Source organism: Vulpes vulpes, chromosome 11 (genome assembly GCF_048418805.1).
Source record: "Vulpes vulpes isolate BD-2025 chromosome 11, VulVul3, whole genome shotgun sequence".
Taxonomy (NCBI): Eukaryota; Metazoa; Chordata; class Mammalia; order Carnivora; family Canidae; genus Vulpes; species Vulpes vulpes.
The window spans coordinates 21,608,959-21,633,595 of NC_132790.1; the positions used below are offsets into that span (position 1 = coordinate 21,608,959).

Here is a 24,637-nt window from a genome sequence, read left to right on the forward strand (position 1 = left end):
AGAGTCTTCTTCTGGGCAGTTTTTGGTGCTACCAAAACAACTAGGTCTCATATATAGGAGGCAGCATTATAATTTAAGCAAGAGCATATGAGCATTCTTAAGCCATGACTCAGGGAAAGAAATTCATCAATATTTTATCTAGGGCAATGGAAAAGAATCCCAGGGAAAATGTGGGGTAAAGTAGGTTCTCAATGCTATTGATCTTTGGCCTGATTTGGGACCTTCTCCTGGGTACCCAGTGGAATTTTTAGCCCCAGGACTCAGCACTGACCTTCTTAAGACCCAGGAGCTTGCTGATAACATGACGGATCTCCTTGGTCTTAATACTATATATGATTGGATTAAGCATGGGTGGTACAAAGAGATAAACATTGGCCATAAGAAGGTGGACAGCAAGTGGTACATGCTTCCCAAAGCGGTGTACCAGAGACAGCCCCACCATGGGTACAAAGAATATCAGCACAGCACAGAGGTGTGAGGTACATGTTTGGAAGGCTCGGAGTTGCTCCTCTTGGGAGGCCAGTCTTGCCACGGTGCGCAGGATGACCCCATAGGACAGTGCGATGAGCACCAGGTCCAGCATCATAGTGAATGCCACCACCGCCAGTCCATACAGGTTGTTGAAGGAGGTGTCTGTGCAGGCCAGGTGTATCACTTCCTGGTGTAGGCAGAAGGAATGGGAGAGGACTCGAGGCCCACAGTAGGGAAAAGTCTTCAGGAGGACGACAAGAGGAACTAAGGCCACAGGTCCCCGGAAGATGACAGCCAGGCCTGCCCTTACCACTCGCTGGCTAGTGATAATGACCGAGTACCTAAGGGGGTGGCAGATGGCCAAACAGCGGTCAAAGGACATGATAAGGAGCACTGAAGACTCCATGAAGGAAAATGAGTGGATACAGAACATCTGGATTTGGCAAGCTGAAAAGTAGATATCACGAGATTTGAACCAAAAGATTCCCATAGTGGTGGGCAAAGTTGACACTGACAGTCCCAGGTCAGTGAAGGCCAGAAAGGAGAGTAGATAGTACATGGGTGTATGTAGACGATGGTTGGTCTTGATAATTATCAGAATGAAACAATTGCCTGAGATGGCCACAAGGTACATAAGGAAAAAGGGGATGAAGATCCAGTGTTCGATGGTTTCTAATCCAGGAAAGCCAGTGAGATACAACATGGGGCTAAACTGAGTGATATTGGACAAGAGCATGAACTGAGGACTGAGGGGATATTGGGCTGGCATTTCTCAGGGATGGAGCTGAAAATAAATGAATATTTCTAGTTAATTCTTCAGTCTCTCTAACAGTCACACCAGCATAAGCAGAATCATGATAGTCATCATCTTTGGTATCATCTAATTCAGGATCATCAATCCTACCACTCTATTAGCTGTTCAGAACTGTCTTTGATAGCACCATCCTCATCGAATTTTCTTCAGTATTTCTATAAATTCTATTCCTTCTCAGTCTCCTTTGCTGGCTTCTCTTCATTGCTCATCCTTAAAATAAAGCCATTCCCATTCTGGGCAATTTTCTGGCCATAGTCTATTGTTCTCCTGGCAATATCATTACTCTCATGACTTTATTTACCATCCATACATTGATAAATATCAAATGTATAACTCCATAATTTCTCTTTTTTTTTCTAGGCACATTGATCTAGCAGCATCCTAGGCATCTGCATGTAGTTGTATCAAAACATCAAAAATTCAGTTTAGAATCACTCCCCCCAGTAGGATTTCCATTTATTTTGTTTTCATTAACTCAATATAGGAAATTTTAACTTCAGAAATAAGTTGAGGAAAAGACATATATTTGAGAGATATTAGTAAATAGGCTGGATGAAACCTAAGAAGTGACTGTAGAGAGAAGTTTCTAGTATTGAGCCCTAGGCAAATTTGAAATTTAGAAGTCGAGAAGAGAGACTCCATAAAATAATTTGAGGGGAAAAAATGCCCATTGGATAGGGGAAAAAAATAGAAAAGTCTGGTTTTGTGTGTAAGTTTCATGAGGAATTAATCAATTATATATATAATGTTGCTGAGGGGTCAAGGTAATAAGGACTGAGAAGTGACCAGAAAATTTAGCAATGAAGAAATCCTGGCTGAGGATGAAAGAGAAGTTTCATGGAATGGTTGGGAATAAAATATGATTCTAGTGTGTTCAGATGTAGGATTCCAGGCAGTGATGTGGCCCATTGGATGTTCATAAATTCAGAGTGGAACCAGTCATCGTTCTGGTGTGTTTTTAATTACTACACTTCTGTGCTCAAATGCAGAAGAGAAGTATGTAGAGAGTTACATTTACTCAGATTGAAGTTAGAGTAGGCTAGTAGGACTACAGTTAAAGGTGTACGCTTAGGAGTGATTATGAAGTCGTACTGTGGAGAAAAAACTGCATAAAAATAAAAGTGAAAGCATGGAGTGAGAGACAGTGAGAAGGACCAGGGTTCTAGAGTATGGGATGGGCTCGAGGTGCTGATCTAAGGTAAAGGACACAATCCTTGTTGAGAGGAGGTCAAGGGGCTGAGAGTGTGGCTGCTGATTGGATCAAAGGAGGGAATATTGGAATTTTAAGGATTTTTGTCTAGATCAGTGGAAAGAGCAAAGTAAGTTAATGCTAAAATCTGAAGTGAATAAAATATGACTGGAAAGCTGACTGTGGAGGCAACAAGGAAAGGGTAGCAGCAGTGATAATACATACTGCCATGCACTGGAAAGAATGAGGCAAGAGATGGTGAGAAGGAAGAAGGTTCAGGAAGACTGGTGCCAGCTATTCATCACTTTGACTAGGGGAATGAAAGAACTACCTATATGTATCTTCTCCATTTCTTCATCCCTCAGTTCACTACTCAACCAACCACCCAATGACTTTTTTTTTAATTTAGTGAAAGCAATGGTCTTTTTTTTTTTAATATTTATTTATTTAATTGAGGCAGAGAGAGAGCACGTGCAAGCATGAGCACACATTGGGGGCGGGGGTGGTAGGAGAGGGAGGGAGAAACTTTAGCAGACTCCACAATAAACCTGACACACAGGGCTTGATCTCACAACTCTGAGATTGTCACCTGAGCCAAAACTAAGGGTCTGGAAGCTTAACTAACTGTGCCAGCCAGGCGACCCCAGCACTGCTCTTTAAATTCGCCAGTGACCTCTAGGGATGAAATTCAATGAGACTCTTAGTCAACACCTGATCTCTATAGCAATGCCTTCCTTTTTAAAGCTCTCTCTTGGAATTCTTGATGCCAATATCTGATGGTTCTCTTCTAATTTTTATGACAGCTCCTAGTTAGTCCCTTCCATCCATTGCTCAAATATTCATGTGTTCATGTTATTCAATCTCTTGACATTGAACACTTTCTCAGTCATTATATAATCTATTATTATTTTACTTACAGACTGATAACCCTAAATATTTATCTCTAGCCCAGGCCTGTGTATCAGGCCTACATTTCCACCTTCCTGATAGTCTCCAAGTGGATGCCAATTAAATCCAACAATCTAATTTTGAGCCCATTATCTACCCTCTCCACACCCGATTCCCCTCCTATTTATGCATTTTTTAAAATAACATTTGCCACTTTCTAACCATCCAAGACAACTTTTTGGAACATACACTTCAATTGACCCTTTCCTTCTTCCTTGATCTATTTTGTAACTGAATTAAACATTTTTTTACTTCCTAAATATCCCTTCAATCTATTGTTTTGTCTCCACTCCTATGCTGTCATAGTTCCTAGTTTTTCCACACCTGCTTAACTGACCTCTCTGTCACTTAACTTGCCTGCCCAACCCTCCCTCCCCTTGATCCATTCCCTGCTGCAGTCCTGGGGGTTGTCCAGTGTTCAGAGAATGCTAACTGCCTGAGTCACTAGGCTGTTCCCAGTCCTTCACAGCCCCTTTTCACCAGAACGCAGTTCAAACTTGTGAAGAACTAAGGGGAGAGCTCCAATTTATTGAGCTCATGCATGATTCATACACTGGGGAAACTTAACATCATCATGTATATTTCTCATGACCATGAAGCATTCCATCCTCACTACACAGAAGGAAACTATAGAAAAGGTAAATAACTTTGCCCAAGCTTCCCAGTGAGCTAAAAATATCAGAGACAGGAGCTGAGCCCATGTCTGCCCAATTCCCAAGTGTGTGCTCTGAATATGCTCACATTCTGTCTATAGCCGGGCCCTTTTGACTTTGGTATCTTTCTCAACTCATCTTTTCTCTCTTGCAGTCAGCAAATCCATATAACTCTTTTTACAATTCTCTATATGCACTTTTCATGTTTCTATTATTTACTATTGCTTCATATCTTGCTTTCCTGGAAAAAAAATCTTGTTTTTCTGACAGTGAACATTGACCAATTCTTTAAAACAGCACAAATTTCATTTTCTCTGACAGATCTCTTCTGACTTTCTTGTATAGAGTTAGGTGGATCTTTCTTGGTATTCACATAATACCTTTGCTGCAGCACTGTTAAAGTGTAAATCACACACATACATCCTTTATATTATACATACATATTCTTATTTATTCTTACGTACTTAGCACCTACTTATATGTTAAATATATACAATTACAAATATGTATAACATAAATAAATAAGTATATTTACCTATATATACTTTATATAATATGTATTCTTCATATACATATACTCTTTATGTATAAGTATGTTATACATATTTACGCTTATATATTCATACATTTCTCACATACACTGCATATGATACATATTATTTGTAGCATATATGCTCCTTATATGTATGTTGTTTGTGCATTTACAATTTAAGATGTTGACTCATTTTCTTGTACAGGTAGGAGTCAGACTCTCTAAGAAATATGCTGGGAACCCAGAATAAGGTCTAATGCATGGTAGGCACCACTAAATGCTTTTGCATGAAAAACAATGAATGAGTGAATGAATTAAGTGCTCAACTCTTGTCCTGATTAGTTGTATCTGGAGTTTGGTATTGAGACCTGTATTCACTGACTTTGGAATGATAAGAATGGGAAGAGGGATCTGGGGGAAAGGGAAAGTCTATAAAGAAACAATGACAGGTCTGGGGTTATTTTTCCTGGAAAGGAAGTTCTAGGGAGTTTCTCTGGAAATGAGATAATTATCCATGTTAAGGGAGCAACAGGTGTTTTTTCTTAAACACAAACAAATTCCCACCCTCCTAAAGTGGTTCCCATTCTCCTCTTGACCCTAAACCAGACAGCCAACCCCACCTCCAACCCCCAGCACAGCCTAGCACAGCCTACTCAAAAGAACTGGCAGGACAGAACCAGAGGAAACAGATAAGACTTTCTTGGCTTCTGTCCCAGCTCCCTGCAACCAGGTGGAGAGGTGGCTACTTGCTTTCCCTGAGACCATACCGGATCCTCTTCCAGGATAAGGAGAAACTGGAGCCCAAACTTTGATCTGCCATTGGAGTGGGCCAAATCTTTCCATCTGGGATAAGTGCTCAGAGGCCCAAGACCTCTACCCAGTCTGGCCTTGGCCTCCAGCCTCCATCCCTTTGCTAGGGAGGAGGAGACCTACTTTGTCTTATGTGGAAGGGGTAACATCAGACCCACTATGGAGGTTGAGGCCCCACTAACCTCAAAGCAGAATCATGTCTCTGATAAAGGTTTTGAAGTGACTAAGGTTTTAAAAGCCCAAAACAAACAAACAAACAAACCAGGAAGTCCATTTGTCAGCACATAGTCATGACTAATGACAATGTAACTGCAGTATTCATAGCAGAGATATGCAGAGCCCTGAAGAGGAAATTCCTGAGAAGAGAGTTTTTCACTATGCAATGAACGAATAGATCTCTGCCCTACCTTTGTGTTTTAAATATTTTTTGTTTTGTTTCAGGATGCCTGGGTGGCTCAGCGGTTAAGCATCTGCCTTTGGCTCAAGTTGTGATCCTGGAGTGCCAGGATCGAGTTCCACATCAGGCTTCCTGCATGGAGCCTGCTTCTCCCTCTGCCTGGGTCTCTGCCTCTCTCTCTGGTATCTCTCATGAATAAATAAATAATTAAAAAATATTTTTGTTTCAATTTAATATTTTCTATTTAAAGAAATGAATTAGTGGTAAAGGCTATTGTTTCTTATGAGAAGGAAAATACACAGAAGAACTTGGAACTTGAAACTTCTTTTTGAAGATGCCTCATTTTGAACCAGACAGCATTTCCACAATGGTGAAACTCATATGTAAACATGCCTCTTGTGACCAGGGTATAAGAGGATTTTGGAAGGGGGAATGGCATATCCTAGATACTGGGGAAGCCACAGGGATGTCTGTGTTAATAGGAGATCCCCCGCCATGTTCACTGGTCTGGCACACAAAATGAACTTAATATCTGAGTTGAATAAATGAATGGTCCTTGGTTGATAAGAAGACAAAGGAAGGCTGTGTGTACCAGATAGCGCTACAGGGAGGAGTCTATGGAGACCAGAGGGTTTATGATATCCGTATTTCCAGACATCATCCAAGAAAAGCCTGACCTGAGCATATTGACACTGGACCAAGAAGCCAGGCAGCCCTTTCTCCCGGCCTCAGCAACAGAATATTGTAGATGGTATCTCCTCTTCTTTAGGGAAAGAAGTCCCTGTTCCTTTCTCTGGCTCTGGTTCTTTACAAAGACTTTAGGAGTGTCAGAAGTGGGAGAGTTTCTGTGGGACCATGGAATCCAAGACTTCTTTTTGCAAATGAAAAACACTAAGTAAGGCCCAGTGTGGGGAACACACTAGCCTCAGATCATTCAAGCATTTAGTAGAGGAGCCTGAATTAGACCTTAGACCACCCTTTACCAGAGTTACTGCTTCCCTGGACAACTGTACATCCCCTTCTCCCCACATTCTTTCTCCTCATAAGATATCCCTAATCCCCAGACCCGAAACCCTGACACAGGACAGCAATGGAGGCTTACCAGAAGCTGCTAATGTTTTTTAAAAATGAAGCTCAGGTGATCTGTACTGGAAAAGGAATCAAGTAGGCAGGAGGGCACCAGAATCAGTGAGAGGCATCAGGCTTTGCTGCCAGGGAAGGTTTTATTCTCCTTTTTCCTCTGTGCATGTGAAGCACTATAGCACCAGCTGGGAGAAGCTGAGGACAAACAAAGAGTCCCCAGGGCTGGCAACACTGTGGGCAGAAGCTGTCATTACTCCCTCCCCTCTGCATCCCTCTCTCCTTCCATGAGTTCACCTAAGGTTGAAGAACCCTGACTTTATAGGATTTAATCTCCAGGCTTCAGCTGCTGACAGATCTCTGCTGTAGGAAAAGTGGTTCAGCTTCATCCCATTTTCATGCTACCTCATTCTCTCCCTCCCTTTGTTAATTAGAATGGACCCACAGTTTGTCAGAGAGGCAGGAAGTGGTATATGAAGATTATCCACATTGGCTCACATTGCTCATCTTCCTGGAAGTACCATCACTATCACTGTCCCAATGTCCTCTCACTCCTGCACTAATTTTCAGGCCTATGTATCTGTTTCCTTTTATGAGATTATTCATTCACCCATGGTCTGCCAGTCACTGCACCTTTGAACCTAGAGATCAACTAGGTGAGAACTTTCCATATACACTTCCAGCCCAAATACATGTTCTAGCCAGTTTCTCACTTTCCCAAGGCTTTCCACTCAACTCTCAGTGTGTGGACACTATTCAACAAACTCTAAAACAAGTAGCCCTTCCCCAACATTTCCTTTCCTCTTGCCTTTTCCCCCCTTCTGGTAGCAAACACTACCATCTTTCAGAAAAATCAGTGTGTATTTCTTCCTCAGTTTATGTTACAAAGCTTAAATTGATTGATATGATCAGGTCATATGCACACTTCCTTTCCCTTTAAACACACACACACACACACACACACACACAAATAGAGACTTGGAGATTGCCATAAACAAAATGTTATATTATAATAATATAATCATAAGCAGGAGATGGTTGATCAGAGTTATGTGAGGGTGAACCTCCAAAATGAGGCATAGAGATCCAAAGGGAGGACAGAGGCCCATGAAGTTTATGACATGACAATGTAATCAGAACACACCCATATAAAAGACGGCACCACCTTAAACCAGGTAAATAACTAGTGGTTATGGACAGACTGTTTGCAGGCAAAGTTACAGTGATAGGACAGGATGCAGAGAGCAGGTCATCTTTCAAAACTGTAGTTGATCCAGACAGTTCTGGCTCAGGCAACAAAGGGATAGAGTGGAAAACCCTCATTCAGGTCAGGTTTGAGGAGAGGAAATCCTTACTGTAAAAATCTGAAAATATTCTGTCTTTATTAAAAACATAATTTTGGCCCTCTCCTAGAGGGAGCCTAGTTAGGGAACAATGCTGCTGTTACTATCATCAATAACAACTATTGCTATTATTTGAGGGCATCTATCACATATGAGATGATACAACAATTATCATATAGGCAACCAAAGAAATGGACATAGCAATTACGTAAGTTTGGGTGGGTTGAAACCAGCCCACCTGGAAGACACAAGGAATTGTTCAAATTGAGCTAGGAAGACTAAGTAAGAATTAATCATGAGATGGGACATTATAGAAAGGGACTTCCAGGAAGAAGGAGTAGTATAATGTAGGGCATGGAGGTAAAGACATTTTTCTGAGAACTACAGAAATCTCCAATATGCAACTATAAAATTTAAGAAAGATAATACCTTGGAATGAAAGAGTAGATGTAGGTAGAGATAAGACTCTGAAAGACTGTATATGTTTTGATGATTGAGTTTGAAAGGGCAAGGAATGACCTTATATTTTTTATAAAATATATTGCTAGCAAGATGTATATAAAATATTTAAAATCTGCACTGAAAAACATGGAGCTAGGTGAGATTTTTAACTCCTAGCTTTTCACATGGCTAAATAATGCTACGTAATGGATAAACTGCCACTTATGTAGAGACTTGCAATACTTGCTTTATATTTTTTTTACTAGCATCTGTGTAATAGCTCCCTTTTGCTTCTCTGAATTTTATAATAATTTAAGGACTAGTGCCCAAGAAATTCTTATTTTACAAAATACAAAGTGTTCTTAGTTTTTTTTCTAATTCCCCTAAATGATCTTTAAATTTATTTTATCATATCACAAAATAACCCTTTTTTTTTTAAGTAAGCTCTATACTCAACGTAGGGCTTGAACTCATGACCCTGAGATCAAGGTTCATATGCTCCATGGACTGAGCCAGCCAGGCACTCCCAAAATAATCTTTTTGAATGAAGATTGATTACATTAAACATTTTCATTCATTTTCATTTGTTATGCATCTATTAAGTGTCTGCTCTGAAAAACCCTGAGTAGGGAGACATGACAGTATTGCCTTTATGAAGCTCATATTTGGTTAAAAAAAAAAAAAGAAAGAAAGAAAGACTGTCAAACAGAGTTTACCAAACAGTATGACTAGTCCAGGTTAGGAGGGTAGAATTTGTTTCTAAAGGCTGGTGGGAGAGAATGACAAAGGAATAGTCCTTGGGTGCATCTCTGTCTCATTGGGTAATGATGGTGTGGGGGCAGGGGTGCAAAATTTGCCATCCCAAAATGTGTCTCTTTGGCATGTGGATTATTTTAGGCTGATTATTTTTAAGAAACCTAAAACTGACAGGGATATATTGGATCCTAGCATGATTTCCAGGGTCCCAATATAAGTTATATTCAAGGGAGCGTCTATGTTGTGTCCATACCTAACCAACAGAGTCTGGCTTGGTGGGGTCGGAGATTTACTACAGAACAGCCAGGTCAATATGCATGGTGTGGTTTTCTAATATAACCACCAGGGGGAGACTTCAGATTAAAAAAGGAGTTAAATTCAAACCCTCTTCAAGTCCCAACAGATTAAGAAAGTAGATCTTCCAGTTTCATTTTCCCACATACTGCTAATCTCCCACATAATGCTTTATCTCCCATCTGATAGAGATTTTATTTATTCACTCATGAAAGACACAGAGAGAGAGGCAGAGACATAGGCAGAGAGAGAAGCAGGCTCCCTGCTAGGAGCTGGATGTGGGATTCCATCCCAGGACCCTGTGATCATGTCCTGAGCAGAAGGCAGATGCTTAACCACTGAGCCACCCAGGTGCCCCTATCTCCCACATAGTTCTGAAAAATGCCAACCTGTGCATTCCTCCTCTGATGATCCCCTCTGTCTCATGCATATGCGCTGCAGACACATCCACACCCTATAACCCACATAAAATCCTGAAACTGATGTAGAGATGATATTTTTCTCTGCTTCCTCAATTATTAAAGGTAACCTCATAGGATGCAGATGCTTCTGTGTGCTTTAGTCCTAGTCATATTGACAAGCTTTGAATCCCCAATCTGACCACAGAACTAAAGGAAATCCTTAGAATTTTCAGTTTCTCTAGTCTCAGGCTCAGTTGGGTGTCTCTATTGCAGAAAATGGTGGTGGCCTTAAAGGGAGCAGAATTTGTGGCTTCAGAATATGCCCCTTTGGCATAAAGGCTATTTTTTATGCTGATTATTTTTAAGAAACAGACTCAAGAGAAGTTCTGAAAACCAACCAGGTGAGATTGCCTTTTTGTAAGAGACATTTGCATTTGAAAGAAAAACCTCCATTTCTCAGAATGTCTTCCTTTGTGTACCAGGAAGTGGAGAATGCTAAATCTCTAGAAGTTGGAGGGAGGGGCCAGATGGCTGAAGAGTAGGGTCCCCAAATCACCTGTCCCCAACAAATTACCTAGATAACCTTCAAATCATCCTGAAAATCTACGAATTCGGCCTGAGATTTAAAGAGAGACCAGCTGGAATGCTACAGTGAGAAGAGTTCGCGCTTCTATCAAGGTAGGAAGACGGGGAAAAAGAAATAAAGAAACAATTATGCTGAGTGAAATAAGTCAATTGGAGAAGGACAAACAGTGTATGTTCTCATTCATTTGGGGAATATAAATAATAGTGAAAGGGAATATAAGGGAAGGGAGAAGAAATGTTGGGAAATATCAGGAAGGGAGACAGAACATAAAGACTCCTAACTCGGGGAAACGAACTAGGGGTGGTGGAAGGGGAGGAGGGCGGGTGTTGGAGGGGAATGGGTGACGGGCACTGAGGTGGACACTTGACGGGATGAGCACTGGGTGTTTTTCTGTATGTTGGTAAATTGAACACCAATAAAAATTAATTAAAAACAAAAGCCTCCAAGGGGGAGGGGCCCCGCGAGGAGCCAGGCTGAGGCCGGGGCGAGTGTCCCCAGGACAGGAGAGCCCCGTCCCGGAGAAGCAGGAGCTGCACCAACCTTCCCGGGCGGAAAGGGGCTGCAGGGAGTTAGAGCAGGACCCAGGAGGGCGGGGATGCCCTCGGGCTCCCTGGGACACTAAGAGGCACCTGCAGCACACAGGAGAGTGCCCCGAGCTCCCTAAGGGCGGCAGCGCGCACGGCGGGACCCGGAGCAGCTCGGAGGGGCTCGGGCGGCTCCGCGGAGGGGGCTGCGGGGCGGGAGCAGGAATCCAACAGCGCAGGCCCCGGAGCGCAGGGCACCGGGACACAGCCCCGGATCCCGCCTCCCCCGGGACAGGCAGAGGCCGGGAGGGCCCAGGACAGCAAGGACGCTCCTGCCTGGAACTGAGCAGATCAGCGGCCCCGCCCGGGAGCCCCCAGGCCCTGCAGACGGAGAGCCCCGGAGCTACTGCGGGAGCTGACCCCAGGGTCCCAGAGCTGCCCCCGCCACTGTGGCTTCCTCCCGGGGCCTCACGGGGTGAACAACCCCCACTGAGCCCTGCACCAGGCAGGGGCAGAGCAGCTCCCCCAAGTGCTAACACCTGAGAATCAGCACACAGGCCCCTCCCCCAGAAGACCAAGGAGACGGACCAGTTCCAGGGGAAGTCAAGGGACTTAAAGTATACAGAATCGGAAGATACTCCCCCGTGTTTTTTTGTTTTTTCTTGTTCTGTTTTGTGCTTTTTTTCTTTCTTTCTTTTTGATTTCTGATTGCTTCCCCACCCCACCCCCCTTTTTTTCTCCTTTCTTTCTTTTTCTTTCTCTTTTTCTTCTCTTTTTTCCCTTTTTTTCTTCTTTCTCTTTTTTTTCTCTTTTCTTTCCTTCTCTCTCTTTTCCTCCTTTTCCCAATACAACTTGATTTGGCCACTCTGCACTGAGCAAAATGACTAGAAGGAAAACCTCACCTCAAAAAAAAAAGAATCAGAAACAGTCCTCTCTCCCACAGAGTTACAAAATCTGGATTACAATTCAATGTCAGAAAGCCAATTCAGAAGCACTATTATACATCTACTGGTGGCTCTAGAAAAAAGCATAAAGGACTCAAGAGAGTTCATGACTGCAGAATTTAGATCCAATCAGGCAGAAATTAAATATCAATTGAATGAGATACAATCCAAACTAGAAGTCCTAACGACGAGGCTTAACGAGGTGGAAGAACAAGTGAGTGACATGGAAGAACGAGTGAGTGACATAGAAGACGAGTTGATGGCAAAGAGGGAAACTGAGGAAAAAAGAGACAGACAACTAAAAGACCATGAGGATAGATTAAGGGAAATAAATGACAGCCTGAGGAAGAAAAACCTACGTTTAATTGGGGTTCCTGAGGGCGCCGAAAGGGCCAGAGGGCCAGAATATGTATTTGAACAAATCCTAGCTGAAAACTTTCTGAATCTGGGAAGGGAAACAGGCATTCAGATCCAGGAAATAGAGAGATCCCCCCCTAAAATCAATAAAAACCGTTCAACACCTGGACATTTAATAGTGAAGCTTGCAAATTCCAAAGATAAGAAGATCCTTAAAGCAGCAAGGGAAAAAAAGTCCCTGACTTTTATGGAGAGGAGTATTAGGGTAACAGCAGACCTCTCCACAGAGACCTGGCAGGCCAGAAAGGGCTGGCAGGATATATTCAGGGTCCTAAATGAGAAGAACATGCAACCAAGAATACTTTATCCAGCAAGGCTCTCATTCAAAATGGAAGGAGAGATAAAGAGCTTCCAAGACAGGCAGGAACTGAAAGAATATGTGACCTCCAAACCAGCTCTGCAAGAAATTTTAAGGGGGACTCTTAAAACTCCCCTTTAAGAAGAAGTTCAGTGGAACAATCCACAAAAACAAGGACTGAATAGATATGATGACACTAAACTCATATCTATCAATAGTAACTCTGAACGTGAACGGGCTTAATGACCCCGTCAAAAGGCGCAGGGTTTCAGACTGGATAAAAAAGCAGGACCCATCTATTTGCTGTCTACAAGAGACTCATTTTAGACAGAAGGACACCTACAACCAGAAAATAAAAAGTTGGAGAACCATTTACCATTCAAATGGTCCTCAAAAGAAAGCAGGTGTAGCCATCCTCATATCAGATAAACTAAAATTTACCCCGAAGACTATAGTGAGAGATGAAGAGGGACACTATCTCATACTCAAAGGATTTATCCAACAAGAGGGCTTAACAATCCTCAATATATATGCCCCGAATGTGGGAGCTGCCAAATATTTAAACCAATTAATAACCAAACTGAAGAAATACTTTGATAATAATACACTTATACTTGGTGACTTCAATCTAGCTCTTTCTACCCTCGATAGGTCTTCTAAGCACAACATCTCCAAAGAAACGAGAGCTTTAAATGATACACTGGACCAGATGGATTTCACAGATATCCACAGAACTTTACATCCAAACTCAGCTGAATACACATTCTTCTCAAGTGCACATGGAACTTTCTCCAGAATAGACCACATACTGGGTCACAAATCGGGTCTGAACCAATACCAAAAGATCGGGATAGTCCCCTGTATATTCTCAGACCATAATGCCTTGAAATTAGAACTTAATCACAACAAGAAGTTTGGAAGGACCACAAACATGTGCAGGTTAAGGACCATCCTGCTAAAAGATGAAAAGGTCAACCAGGAAATTAAGGAAGAATTAAAAAGATTCATGGAAACTAGTGAGAATGAAGATACAACCGTTCAAAATCTTTGGGATGCAGCAAAAGCAGTCCTCAGGGGGGAAATACATCGCAATACAAGCATCCATTCAAAAACTGGAAAGAACTCAAATTCAAAAGCTCACCTTACACATAAAGGAACTACAGAAAAAGCAGCAAATAGACCCCACCCCCAGCAGAAGAAGACAGTTAATTAAAATTCGAGCAGAACTAAATGAAATAGAGACCAAAAGAACTGTGGAACAGATCAACAGAACCAGGAGTTGGTTCTTTGAAAGAATTAATAAGATAGATAAACCATTAGCCAACCTTATTAAAAAGAAGAGAGAGAAGACTCAAATTAATAAAATCATGAATGAGAAAGGAGAGATCACTACCAACACCAAGGAAATACAAACGATTTTAAAAACATATTATGAACAGCTCTACGCCAATAAATTAGGCAATCTAGAAGAAATGGACGCATTCCTGGAAAGCCACAAACTACCAAAACTGGAGCAGGAAGAAATAGAAAACCTGAACAGGCCAATAACCAGGGAGGAAATTGAAGCAGTCATCAAAAACCTCCCAAGACACAAGAGTCCAGGGCCAGATGGCTTCCCAGGGGAATTCTATCAAACGTTTAAAGAAGAAACCATAAATATTCTACTAAAGCTGTTTGGAAAGATAGAAAGAGATGGAGTACTTCCAAATTCATTCTATGAGGCCAGCATCACCTTAACTCCGAAACCAGACAAAGACCCCACCAAAAAGGAGAATTACAAACCAATAGCCTTGATGAACACGGATGCAAAAATTCTCAACAAGATACTAGCCAATAGGATCCAACAACACATTAGGAAAATTATTCACCACGACCAAGTAGGATTTATCCCCGGGACACAAGGCTGGTTCAACACTCATAAAACCATCAATGTGATTCATCATATCAGCAAGAGAAAAACCAAGAACCATATGATCCTCTCATTAGATGCAGAGAAAGCATTTGACAAAATACAGCATCCATTCCTGATCAAAACCCTTCAGAGTGTTGGGATAGAGGGAACTTGCCTTGACATCTTAAAAGCCATCTACGAAAAGCCCACAGCAAATATCATTCTCAATGGGGAAGCACTGGGAGCCTTTCCCCTAAGATCAGGAACAAGACAGGGATGTCCACTCTCACCACTGCTATTCAACATAGTTCTGGAAGTCCTCGCCTCAGCAATCAGACAACAAAAAGACATTAAAGGCATTCAAATTGGCAAAGAAGAAGTCAAACTCTCCCTCTTCGCCGATGACATGATACTCTACATAGAAAACCCAAAAGCCTCCACCCCAAGATTGCTAGAACTCATACAGCAATTTGGTAGCGTGGCAGGATACAAAATCAATGCCCAGAAATCAATGGCATTTCTATACACTAACAATGAGACTGAAGAAAGAGAAATTAAGGAGTCAATCCCATTTACAATTGCACCCAAAAGCATAAGATACCTAGGAATAAACCTAACCAAAGAGGTAAAGGATCTATACCCTAAAAACTATAGAACACTTCTGAAAGAAATTGAGGAAGACCCAAAGAGATGGAAAAATATTCCATGCTCATGGATTGGCAGAATTAATATTGTAAAACTGTCAATGTTACCCAGGGCAATTTACACGTTTAATGCAGTCCCTATCAAAATACCATGGACTTTCTTCAGAGAGTTAGAACAAATTATTTTAAGATTTGTGTGGAATCAGAAAAGAACCTGAATAGCCAGGGGAATTTTAAAAAAGAAAACCATTGCTGGGGGCATTACAATGCCAGATTTCAGGTTGTACTACAAAGCTGTGGTCATCAAGACAGTGTGGTCCTGGCACAAAAACAGACACATAGATCAATGGAACAGAATAGAGAACCCAGAAGTGGACCCTGAAATGTATGGTCAACTAATATTCGATAAAGGAGGAAAGACTATCCATTGGAAGAAAGACAGTCTCTTCAATAAATGGTGCTGGGAAAATTGGACATCCACATGCAGAGGAATGAAACTGGACCACTCTCTTTCACCATACACAAAGATAAACTCAAAATGGATGAAAGATCTAAATGTGAGACAAGATTCCATCAAAATCCTTGAGGAGAACACAGGCAACACCCTTTTTGAACTCGGCCACAGTAACTTCTTGCAAGATACATCCACAAAGGCAAAAGAAACAAAAGCAAAAATGAACTATTGGGACTCATCAAGATAAGAAGCTTTTGCACAGCAAAGGATACAGTCAACAAATCTCAAAGACAACCTACAGAATGGGAGAAGATATTTGCAAATGGCATATCAGATAAAGGGCTAGTTTCCAAAATCTATAAAGAACTTATTAAACTCAACACCAAAGAAACAAACAATCCAATAATGAAATGGGCAAAAGACATGAACAGAAATCTCACAGAGGAAGACATGGACATGGCCAACATGCACATGAGAAAATGCTCTGCATCACTTGCCATCAGGGAAATACCAATCAAAACCACAATGAGATACCACCTCATACCAGTGAGAATGGGGAAAATTAACAAGGCAGGAAACCACAAGTGTTGGAGAGGATGCGGAGAAAGGGGAACCCTCCTGCACTGTTGGTGGGAATGTGAACTGGTGCAGCCACTCTGGAAAACTGTGTGGAGGTTCCTCAAAGAGTTAAAAATAGACCTGCCCTACGACCCAGCAATTGCACTGTTGGGGATTTACCCCAAAGATTCAGATGCAATGAAACGCCGAGACACCTGCACCCCGATGTTTCTAGCAGCAATGTCCACAATAGCCAAACTGTGGAAGGAGCCTCAGTGTCCATCGAAAGATGAATGGATAAAGAAGATGTGGTCTATGTATACAATGGAATATTACTCAGCAATTAGAAACGACAAATACCCACCATTTGCTTCAACGTGGATGGAACTGGAGGGTATTATGCTGAGTGAAGTACGTCAATCAGAGAAGGACAAACAGTGTATGTTCTCATTCATTTTGGGGAATATAAATAATAGTCAAAGGGAATATAAAGGAAGGGAAAAGAGATGTGTGGGAAATATCAGGGAGACAGAACATAAAGACTCCTAACTCTGGGATACGAACTAGGGGTGGTGGAAGGGGAGGAGTGCGGGGGGTGGGGGGGATTGGGTGACGGGCACTGAGGCGGACACTTGACGGGATGAGCACTGGTTGTTTTTCTGTATATTGGTAAATTGAACACCAATAAAAATTAATTTATATAAAAAAATAAAATACTTCAGTGAGAGAAAAAAATTTAAAAAAATAAAAATATAAATCTCTAGAAGTTTATCAGTGAGGAAGGCAAAGACCTAAGTCTGCAAAACAACTTACCCTTGATCACTGCTTGTCCAATAGCTTCCCATAACTGGCTTCCCACCCCCCAGCATCTTTTGTCTTAACTGGATCTGGGATTTAAAGTGGTGTCTTGGGCCATTTTGGTGGGTTACTTAATTTTCTTGGGTACCTGCCATGTATGCAAGTGGTATGCATGTTATTAAACTTGTTTTTCTCCACTTAAACTGCCTTTTATCATTGGATGGTGGGGGTTGGTCCCAGTCTTGAGCCTTGAAGGGTAGAAAGAAAATTATTCCCACCACCCACCCTCCACCCCTCACAAAGCTCAGCATACTTTTTTTGTTTTACAAGGTCCAGGTTTGGTGAGCCAGGACTTCCCTAAATCAACTTCATTTTGTGGTATGTGATTGATAGAGATCTTTCAGGCTGGTAAGACCTATTCATGCTGGGAATGTCAAAGGGATCTTCTAGCCTGGTCTGAGCCCTTAAGAAAATTTCAAGCTGGAATTTATTTTGTCCATTCTCCTGCTGCCTGCATCTATGTAAGCATAGAAAGTCTAGAATGTTTCCATAAAGGAAGGCTCTCCATATCTTCCCACAGAAATCCTTTTAGCAAGTTCTTCTTTCCTTATATCCTGCCTCTCACCAGTAATTCTAAAGAGGAAACTATTTTCATCCCCACTGCAAAAACTTTTCAGTGAGACCCCTTTTGAAAAGCCAAAGATCCATACCTCCCACCCCCAGCCCTAGCTTGGGCTAATGTCTACCTGGTATTTTTGTTTGTTTATTTGTTTGATTGTTTTGGTTGTCTCTAATCATAGCCCATCAAGCTCAAAGACCACAAACACCTCTTACCAAAGCAGGTCTGACATTTCACACACTTCTCTATAGGTCACTCCACTGTCTTTGCCACAAATCTTAAGAAAGAGAAGGCAACTTTCCTAGGTCTGGTCTCTTTGTTGTTCAGTTTGTGGCCATAAGTCTATGGTGAGGATATTGCCCCTATCTGTACATCCCCACACTGTGTGTTATAAAGAGACAAAGGACTAGAGTTTGCCTGCGGTGAGTAGGACTTGAAACATGCTAGAGAGATGATACCCATGTAATGGAACCAACATTAGTTCACTCCTTGGTGAGTCACAGATACACCAAGTAGAGTTGTGTACAAAGTAAGCTTTATTTGCGGCAAATAAGAAGATCATGGGAAATAGCTTCCAAAGCCCTGACTCTCTAAGAGAAGGTGAATGAGTTCCTTTTGTTTACAGTTAGGATAAATATTTAGATTGGGAATCCTGGTCATTGGATATAGCGGCAGGCACATATAGCGGCAGGCACATTGGATATAGCGGCAGGATATCACGCATACACCTTAAGGAATCCTACCTATATATACACGTTGTATGTTATGTAAATGAGGCTGAGGATTTTTCCTTGGGCGGAGATTTTAGTATTATAATGAAGTAAAGGTCATTGCTAGTCATTCCAGGGGTCACTCCATGGTCCACATTTGTAGGGTGCGAGTCAGGTTTATTACCTCAAAAGGTCTGGGTGGTCTGGACAGGCAAGAAATCTTGTCAGGGCAGTCACCTTCACCTGGAGGGTAGTTTTGGATTTAATTTGCCTGAGTTAAGAGGTAATTTGTAAAGAAGAGCTTAATGAAAGATGTAAGACAAAGATAAGTAAGTACAAGCATCCTAACCTGTAAAAGTTAGGTCTTAGGGTTTTACTGGTGACACTAAAAGCTTAGAGAACCTTTAAAATACTTTTCTTTAATTATTATTATTTTTTTTTTAAGAAAAGAGAGAGATTACACACTGGAGTTGATGGGGGAGGGTTGGGGAAGGGAAAGAGAGAGAATATCAAGCAGACTCCCTGCTGAGTGCAGAACCTTCCACACAGGCTCCATCTCAGGATTCTGAGGTCATGACCTGAGCTGAAATCGAGTGGGATGCTTAAGACGCCCCCCAAAACCTTAAAAATGCTTTAAGGAGGGTAATAAAAACACACATCGGTGTTGATATTAGAGAAATAGAATATATTTGGGGAACTCATAAAAATTCCAGTGGGAGATGAGCCAAGACATAGGATACAGTCAAAGAGGAGATGAATGAGACACGCTAAGCATGTACAATCTATGCAACCTGCAGACTATCAAGGTGTGAGTTAAGCCTGATACATCGGCACATTGACACCTATATTCCCGTAACTTAGCAATCTGGAACCATTTTCCTAAAGCCAAGTACACAACTCTTTAATTTATTTTTATCTGAGGTCTTGTCAGTTTCTATTTTATCTACCTCTTAAATCTTCAGTCCCTTTACAATAATCTGTATTTTGATCCCAGGTAGAACTTCTCCATTCTGAGAACTTTTGTTTTGTCTTCTTTATCAGGCTTCTTACCTCATTTCTCTTTTTCCCTCTTCCTTAATAGCATATTATCAGCTGAGCCATGATCAAGGAGGTAACATCAGTTTACTAAGACCTCTGAATCCGTGTGAAATTTCCTGAGGAGAAAGAATTTCTTATAAAGTCTGAGTGAAAGGCAGGTCCTCCTCTCTCCCCCAAACAAATAGTGAGCATCAGGACCAGACCAAGCAGAAGAAAAGTGGACACTTTTTTCTGAAAGAAGAGCTGAGAGTGAGTGCCTCCCTAAATTTGCTCCATGTGAGTCCTCTCGGGTGCCTATTATATATTAGGCATGGAGGATACACAATAATTAAGAAGTGATCTTGGGGACCCACATGCTGCTGAGAAAGACAGACACATAAGTAGTCAATTGCAATAGAATGTTTAAGTGGACCCATAGAAATAAGAAATTAAACCAGCCTTAAGGGCTTAAAAGAAACCTCCTAGAGGAACAACCAGGTAAACCAATATATGACAAAATATCCCATTAGCCAGGGAAAGAAGAGGGGGAGAATATAGTTTTCTAAGCACACAACTAACCACTGGACTCTTTTCCAATGATGATTAAACTCATCCTCTTGGAAGATGGTATGAAAAAACAGAAGTTCATAGGATTTTAAAATCCACCTGAGGGGCTCAGTAGTTGAGCATCTGCCTTCAGCCTAGGGCGTGATCCTGGAGTCCTAGGATTGAGTCCCGCATAGGGCTTCCTGCATGGAGCCTGCTTCTCCTCTGTGTCTCTGCCTCTCTCTCTTTCTGTGTCTCTCATGAATAAATAAATAAAATCTTTAAAAAAAAATAAAATTTAAAAAATTTTGAAAAATGAAATGAAATAAAACAAAATTCAGTCAGGTCACTTAATTGAATCCCAGCCATGTGGCAAAAAGCAAGTGATTTAACTTCTTCCAGCTTCACTGTCTTGAGCATGTTAAAAAAAACAAAACCAAACAAAACAAAACAGAGGACCCAAGTTACATCACTGAAGTTAAGGCCTTAAATCAGTAAACCGGGGCTTAATACCAAATCTAATTTCAATTTCATCCTCTCCCAGAAATGTTGTTTTCACTGGTCAGTCAGCAATTTTCTGATGGGCACCAAATCTGTCACATGGCCCTCTCCATTCCTGAAAGGAAGATGAGGTCAGCTGCATGCAAAGACTCCCAAGCACTCCTTCTAAAGGAATATGCCCTTGCCTGGAATAATTATTTCTTTTCTTTTGCTTACAACTTTCTTACCCCACCATCCTTCCAGTAAAAACCCTCCCTTTTGGGCAGCCCCTGGTGGCTCAGCAGTTTAGCACCGCCATCCCCCCAGAGTCTGATTCTGGAAGCCTGAGATGGAGTCCCACGTTGGGTTCCCTGCATGGTGCCTGCTTCTGACTCTGCCTGTGTCTCTGACTCTCTCTTTCTCTGTGTGTGTCTCTCATGAATAAATTTAAAAAAATTTAACAAAAACAAATGATATAAAACCAAAAACAAAACAAAAATCCTCCCTTTTATATACCTCCCAAGAGAGTTCCCCTCTACTTGCTAGAAGGGATGCTCTCTGATTCATGAATTATTTAATAAAGCCAGTTAGATCTTCAGATTCACTTAGTTGAATTTTGGTTTTTAGCAAGTAACATATGTTTATAGTATACACCATCCAGACAGCTATTGAGAGAATTACGTATAACAAGAAAGTGATAATTTCTGAAAAAATAAAGCAGTTATTTACGTCCTGAATTAACACTAACTGCTCTACATATACTTTCTTATGGAGTCTGAGAAAGAGTCAAACTCTTTCTGTTTCATTTACAGCAATGAGGAAGCCTACGGGGTGAAGTTTCTTATCTATGTCCTGCAGGTTTTATGCTAAGTTGTCAGTGGGATGGTTTAGACAGGGAGCCTTGGCCTAACTGTAGGCAAATGAGGAAGGAGCTGGACTATCTACTGGTGGCAATGGACCCAGCTGTTGCTCTGCTTCTTTGTAATCACACGTAATACAATAGTGGCTAATAGGCTTCACACTACCCTTCCTCCTAGTTTTGAGGCTCAACTTCTTGGCTAACTTCAAAGTAACAGGATACTGCTTACTGGGGCCCTGCCTTTATCCAGGCCCCCCACTGCTCTACTGTCACCTGGCCTCTGCCAGCATCTGCACATTGACTCTGATCCCAAGGAACTTCAGTCATTACTTGGTAACAACCATTGCTACTAACCTGTAACCCTGAGTACTCACTTCAGGGTATGTGCCTGCTGTGTTCCAAGAACGATACTATTTGTCAAAGTTGGAGAATGAAAGTGTCTTTTTAGTCAAATTAAGGAAGTTCAACAGATTACACCCCTGTACCCAGAAACATGCAGGCTTACACAGAGACATGCAGAGAGCCCCACAAATATCCAATTGTACAACAAACACTTGTTTAGAACCTACTATATGGGACAGCCCTGGTGGCTCAGTGGTTTAGCGCCGCCTTCAGCCCAGGGTGTGATCCTGCAGACCCAGGATCAAGTCCCACGTTTGACTCCCTGCATGTAGCCTGCTTCTCTCTCTCTGCCTATGTCTCTGCCTCTCTCTCTCTCTCTCTGTGTCTCTCATGAATAAATAAATAAAATCTTAAAAAAAAAGAAATTCCTAAAATAAAAAAAAATCCTAAAAAAGAACCTACTATATGCCAGGCACTGTACAAGACTCTAGGATAGAGCAGTAGATAAATAGTAAGTGTTCTTCTGAGCTTCAAAGTCTACAGAGGCATTTTTCTTACATCATCTCTGTATAGAAACATTGAATACATAACAAAGCTGTGGAAACAGGAGAGTAACCTTCTTAGACCACCTAGCCGACCAATAGCTCTCATGAGAGCATCCTAGCATTAGCTGATTAGACCAACCCTTCTCTGTTTTTTGTTCTGTTCACATCTATTTTTAATTCCAGTACATAAAGAATATCTTCTCCTCCAACAACCAAAGTAGGAACAGGAGTCAGAAGACCATTAATAACCTATTTATTCTGTAGATACTAAAAGACAAAAGGGAAAATAGATGCCACAAGATAGCCTCCAAAAGAATCTTGGAATGGTGACCATCTGTTCTTTTCAGTTATGATGGGCTATATCAAGTTGCGCTGTAGCTTCAACCCAGAAGGGACTCATTTTGAGTGGTATCTGAAGAATATTCCTTGGTTCTCTTCTACCCAGAAGTGTCCTTTCAAAAAGTGTGGCTGAAATTTGCCCTTCATTTTCCATTAAGCTATCATTGTTTATCTTGTTCCCAATATATCTCTACTTTGGATATGAAGAGATGAGGAATTTAGATATGGATGAGATTAGGAATTTCAGGAAGTATTTGGAAAGTGTAAAAAAAAATTATAATCTAAGTAGAGAAAAATAAATTTAAAAAATTATTGGTTGGGATCCAGAGTGTATTGGGCAACATAGAAGGAAGGGTAACTGAACTTAAAGATGCATCAATATAATCATCTAAACAGAAGCATTGGATGAAATACAAAGATTTTTTTTAAAGTTAAAATACTCAAATAAATAAATAAATAAATATAAATAAATAAAAAAAGTTAAAATACTCCCAGAAGTAGTGGATGGATCATTATCAAGCTGTCTTGTCTATGCGCAATTGGTGTTTTAAAAATGAAGAAGAGAGGAAAAATGATCAAAAACTTTTGAAGAACTATTGGCTGAAATTTTTCAACATTAGAACATAAAGGATACCCATGAATTCAGATGCTCAGCAAATGTCGAGCAAGGCCAATTAAAGTAAACCTACAACTAAATGAATATAGAAAACAACACATTGCCTACAAGGAAACTATGAGAAGAATATTGTCTGACTTTTCTTCAGAAACAATGGAGGTCAAAGAAAGGAAAACATGAAACTTCATTTGTGATGTGGTGAAAGTAAAACCTGTCAATGTACCTTTCTAGTGAAAATTTCCTTCAAAAACTATTCTAAAATGAACACTTTTCAGGTTAAAAAACAATTGAGATTAAGATTATTTTCTTTGTTTCTTTTTATTAAATTCAATAAAACACAATTGAATATTAAAGTGAAAGTAATAAAGTATTGTGGAATTATTATATAAGCAAAAGTAAAATATATCTGAACTCTAGTCCAAAGAATAGATTGGGCTATAAATGAAATGATAGTTTGATAGAACAAAAGGAAACATACCAACACATTGGGTCAAGACATTTCTGATTCCAAAACAGAACAATGACTTTTCTGAGAAAAGAAAATTACTACATTATACTATCTATCCATGAACACATTTTAATTCATTTAAGGTTTTACCAAATTAATAATAAGTGACCCCACTAACAATAGAAAAAGAGTAAGACCTCAGCACCATTCATTTGGAGGTTAAGGGAAAACAATAAAATCTTAGTATTTCTTGGTAGAATGTAATACTTTTACATTTTTTATAGAAATTCAAAAGAACTACAGTAGCTAAACACTTTGAAAATGAAGTACAGTCTTTTAGAGCTCATATAATACCTAATTTCAAAACTTACTATAAATCTTTGGTAAAAAGATAGTACTCAATAATCATGAGACAAATACATCAACCAAAGAGATGAGAGGGACACTGGGGTGGCTCACTGGTTAAGCATCTGCCATCAGCTCAGGTCGTGACCTGGAGTCCTGGTATCAAGTCCCACATCAGGCTCCCTGCATGGAGCCTGCTTCTCCCTCTGCCTATGCCTCTGCCTCTCTCTGTCTTTCATGAATAAATAAATAAAATCTTAAAAAAGAACAACAACAACAGAGGTGAGAGAGTCCAGAAACAGATCTTCATATTAATCAATTATTGACACTTAACAAAATCACCAAACTATTTTTGAAAGAAGGAATAATCTTTTCAATAAATGGTGCTGCTAGAACTATATATTTATACAGAAATAAAATTAGCTTTGACCCTATTTCACACCTTATGCATAAATTAATTTAAACACAACAAAGACCTATATGTACAAATAAAAATATACCAAACTGTACAGCATCTAGAACTCTACA

At 40.7% G+C, this 24,637-nt stretch overlaps 1 protein-coding gene across 1 annotated transcript; it reads right to left on the minus strand.

The window, feature by feature from the left end:
- Positions 1 to 247: 247 nt before the first annotated feature.
- OR51M1 (olfactory receptor family 51 subfamily M member 1) lies at positions 248 to 1,240 on the minus strand. The gene has a single exon (XM_025988454.2). The coding sequence runs from the start codon at positions 1,238 to 1,240 to the stop codon at positions 248 to 250; it is 993 nt and encodes a 330-aa protein (XP_025844239.2).
- Positions 1,241 to 24,637: the final 23,397 nt, after the last annotated feature.

Coding starts and splice junctions, on each gene's coding strand:
- OR51M1 (XM_025988454.2), bottom strand. CDS start 1,240: ATGCCAGCCCAATATCCCCTCAGTCCTCAGTTCATGCTCTTGTCCAAT.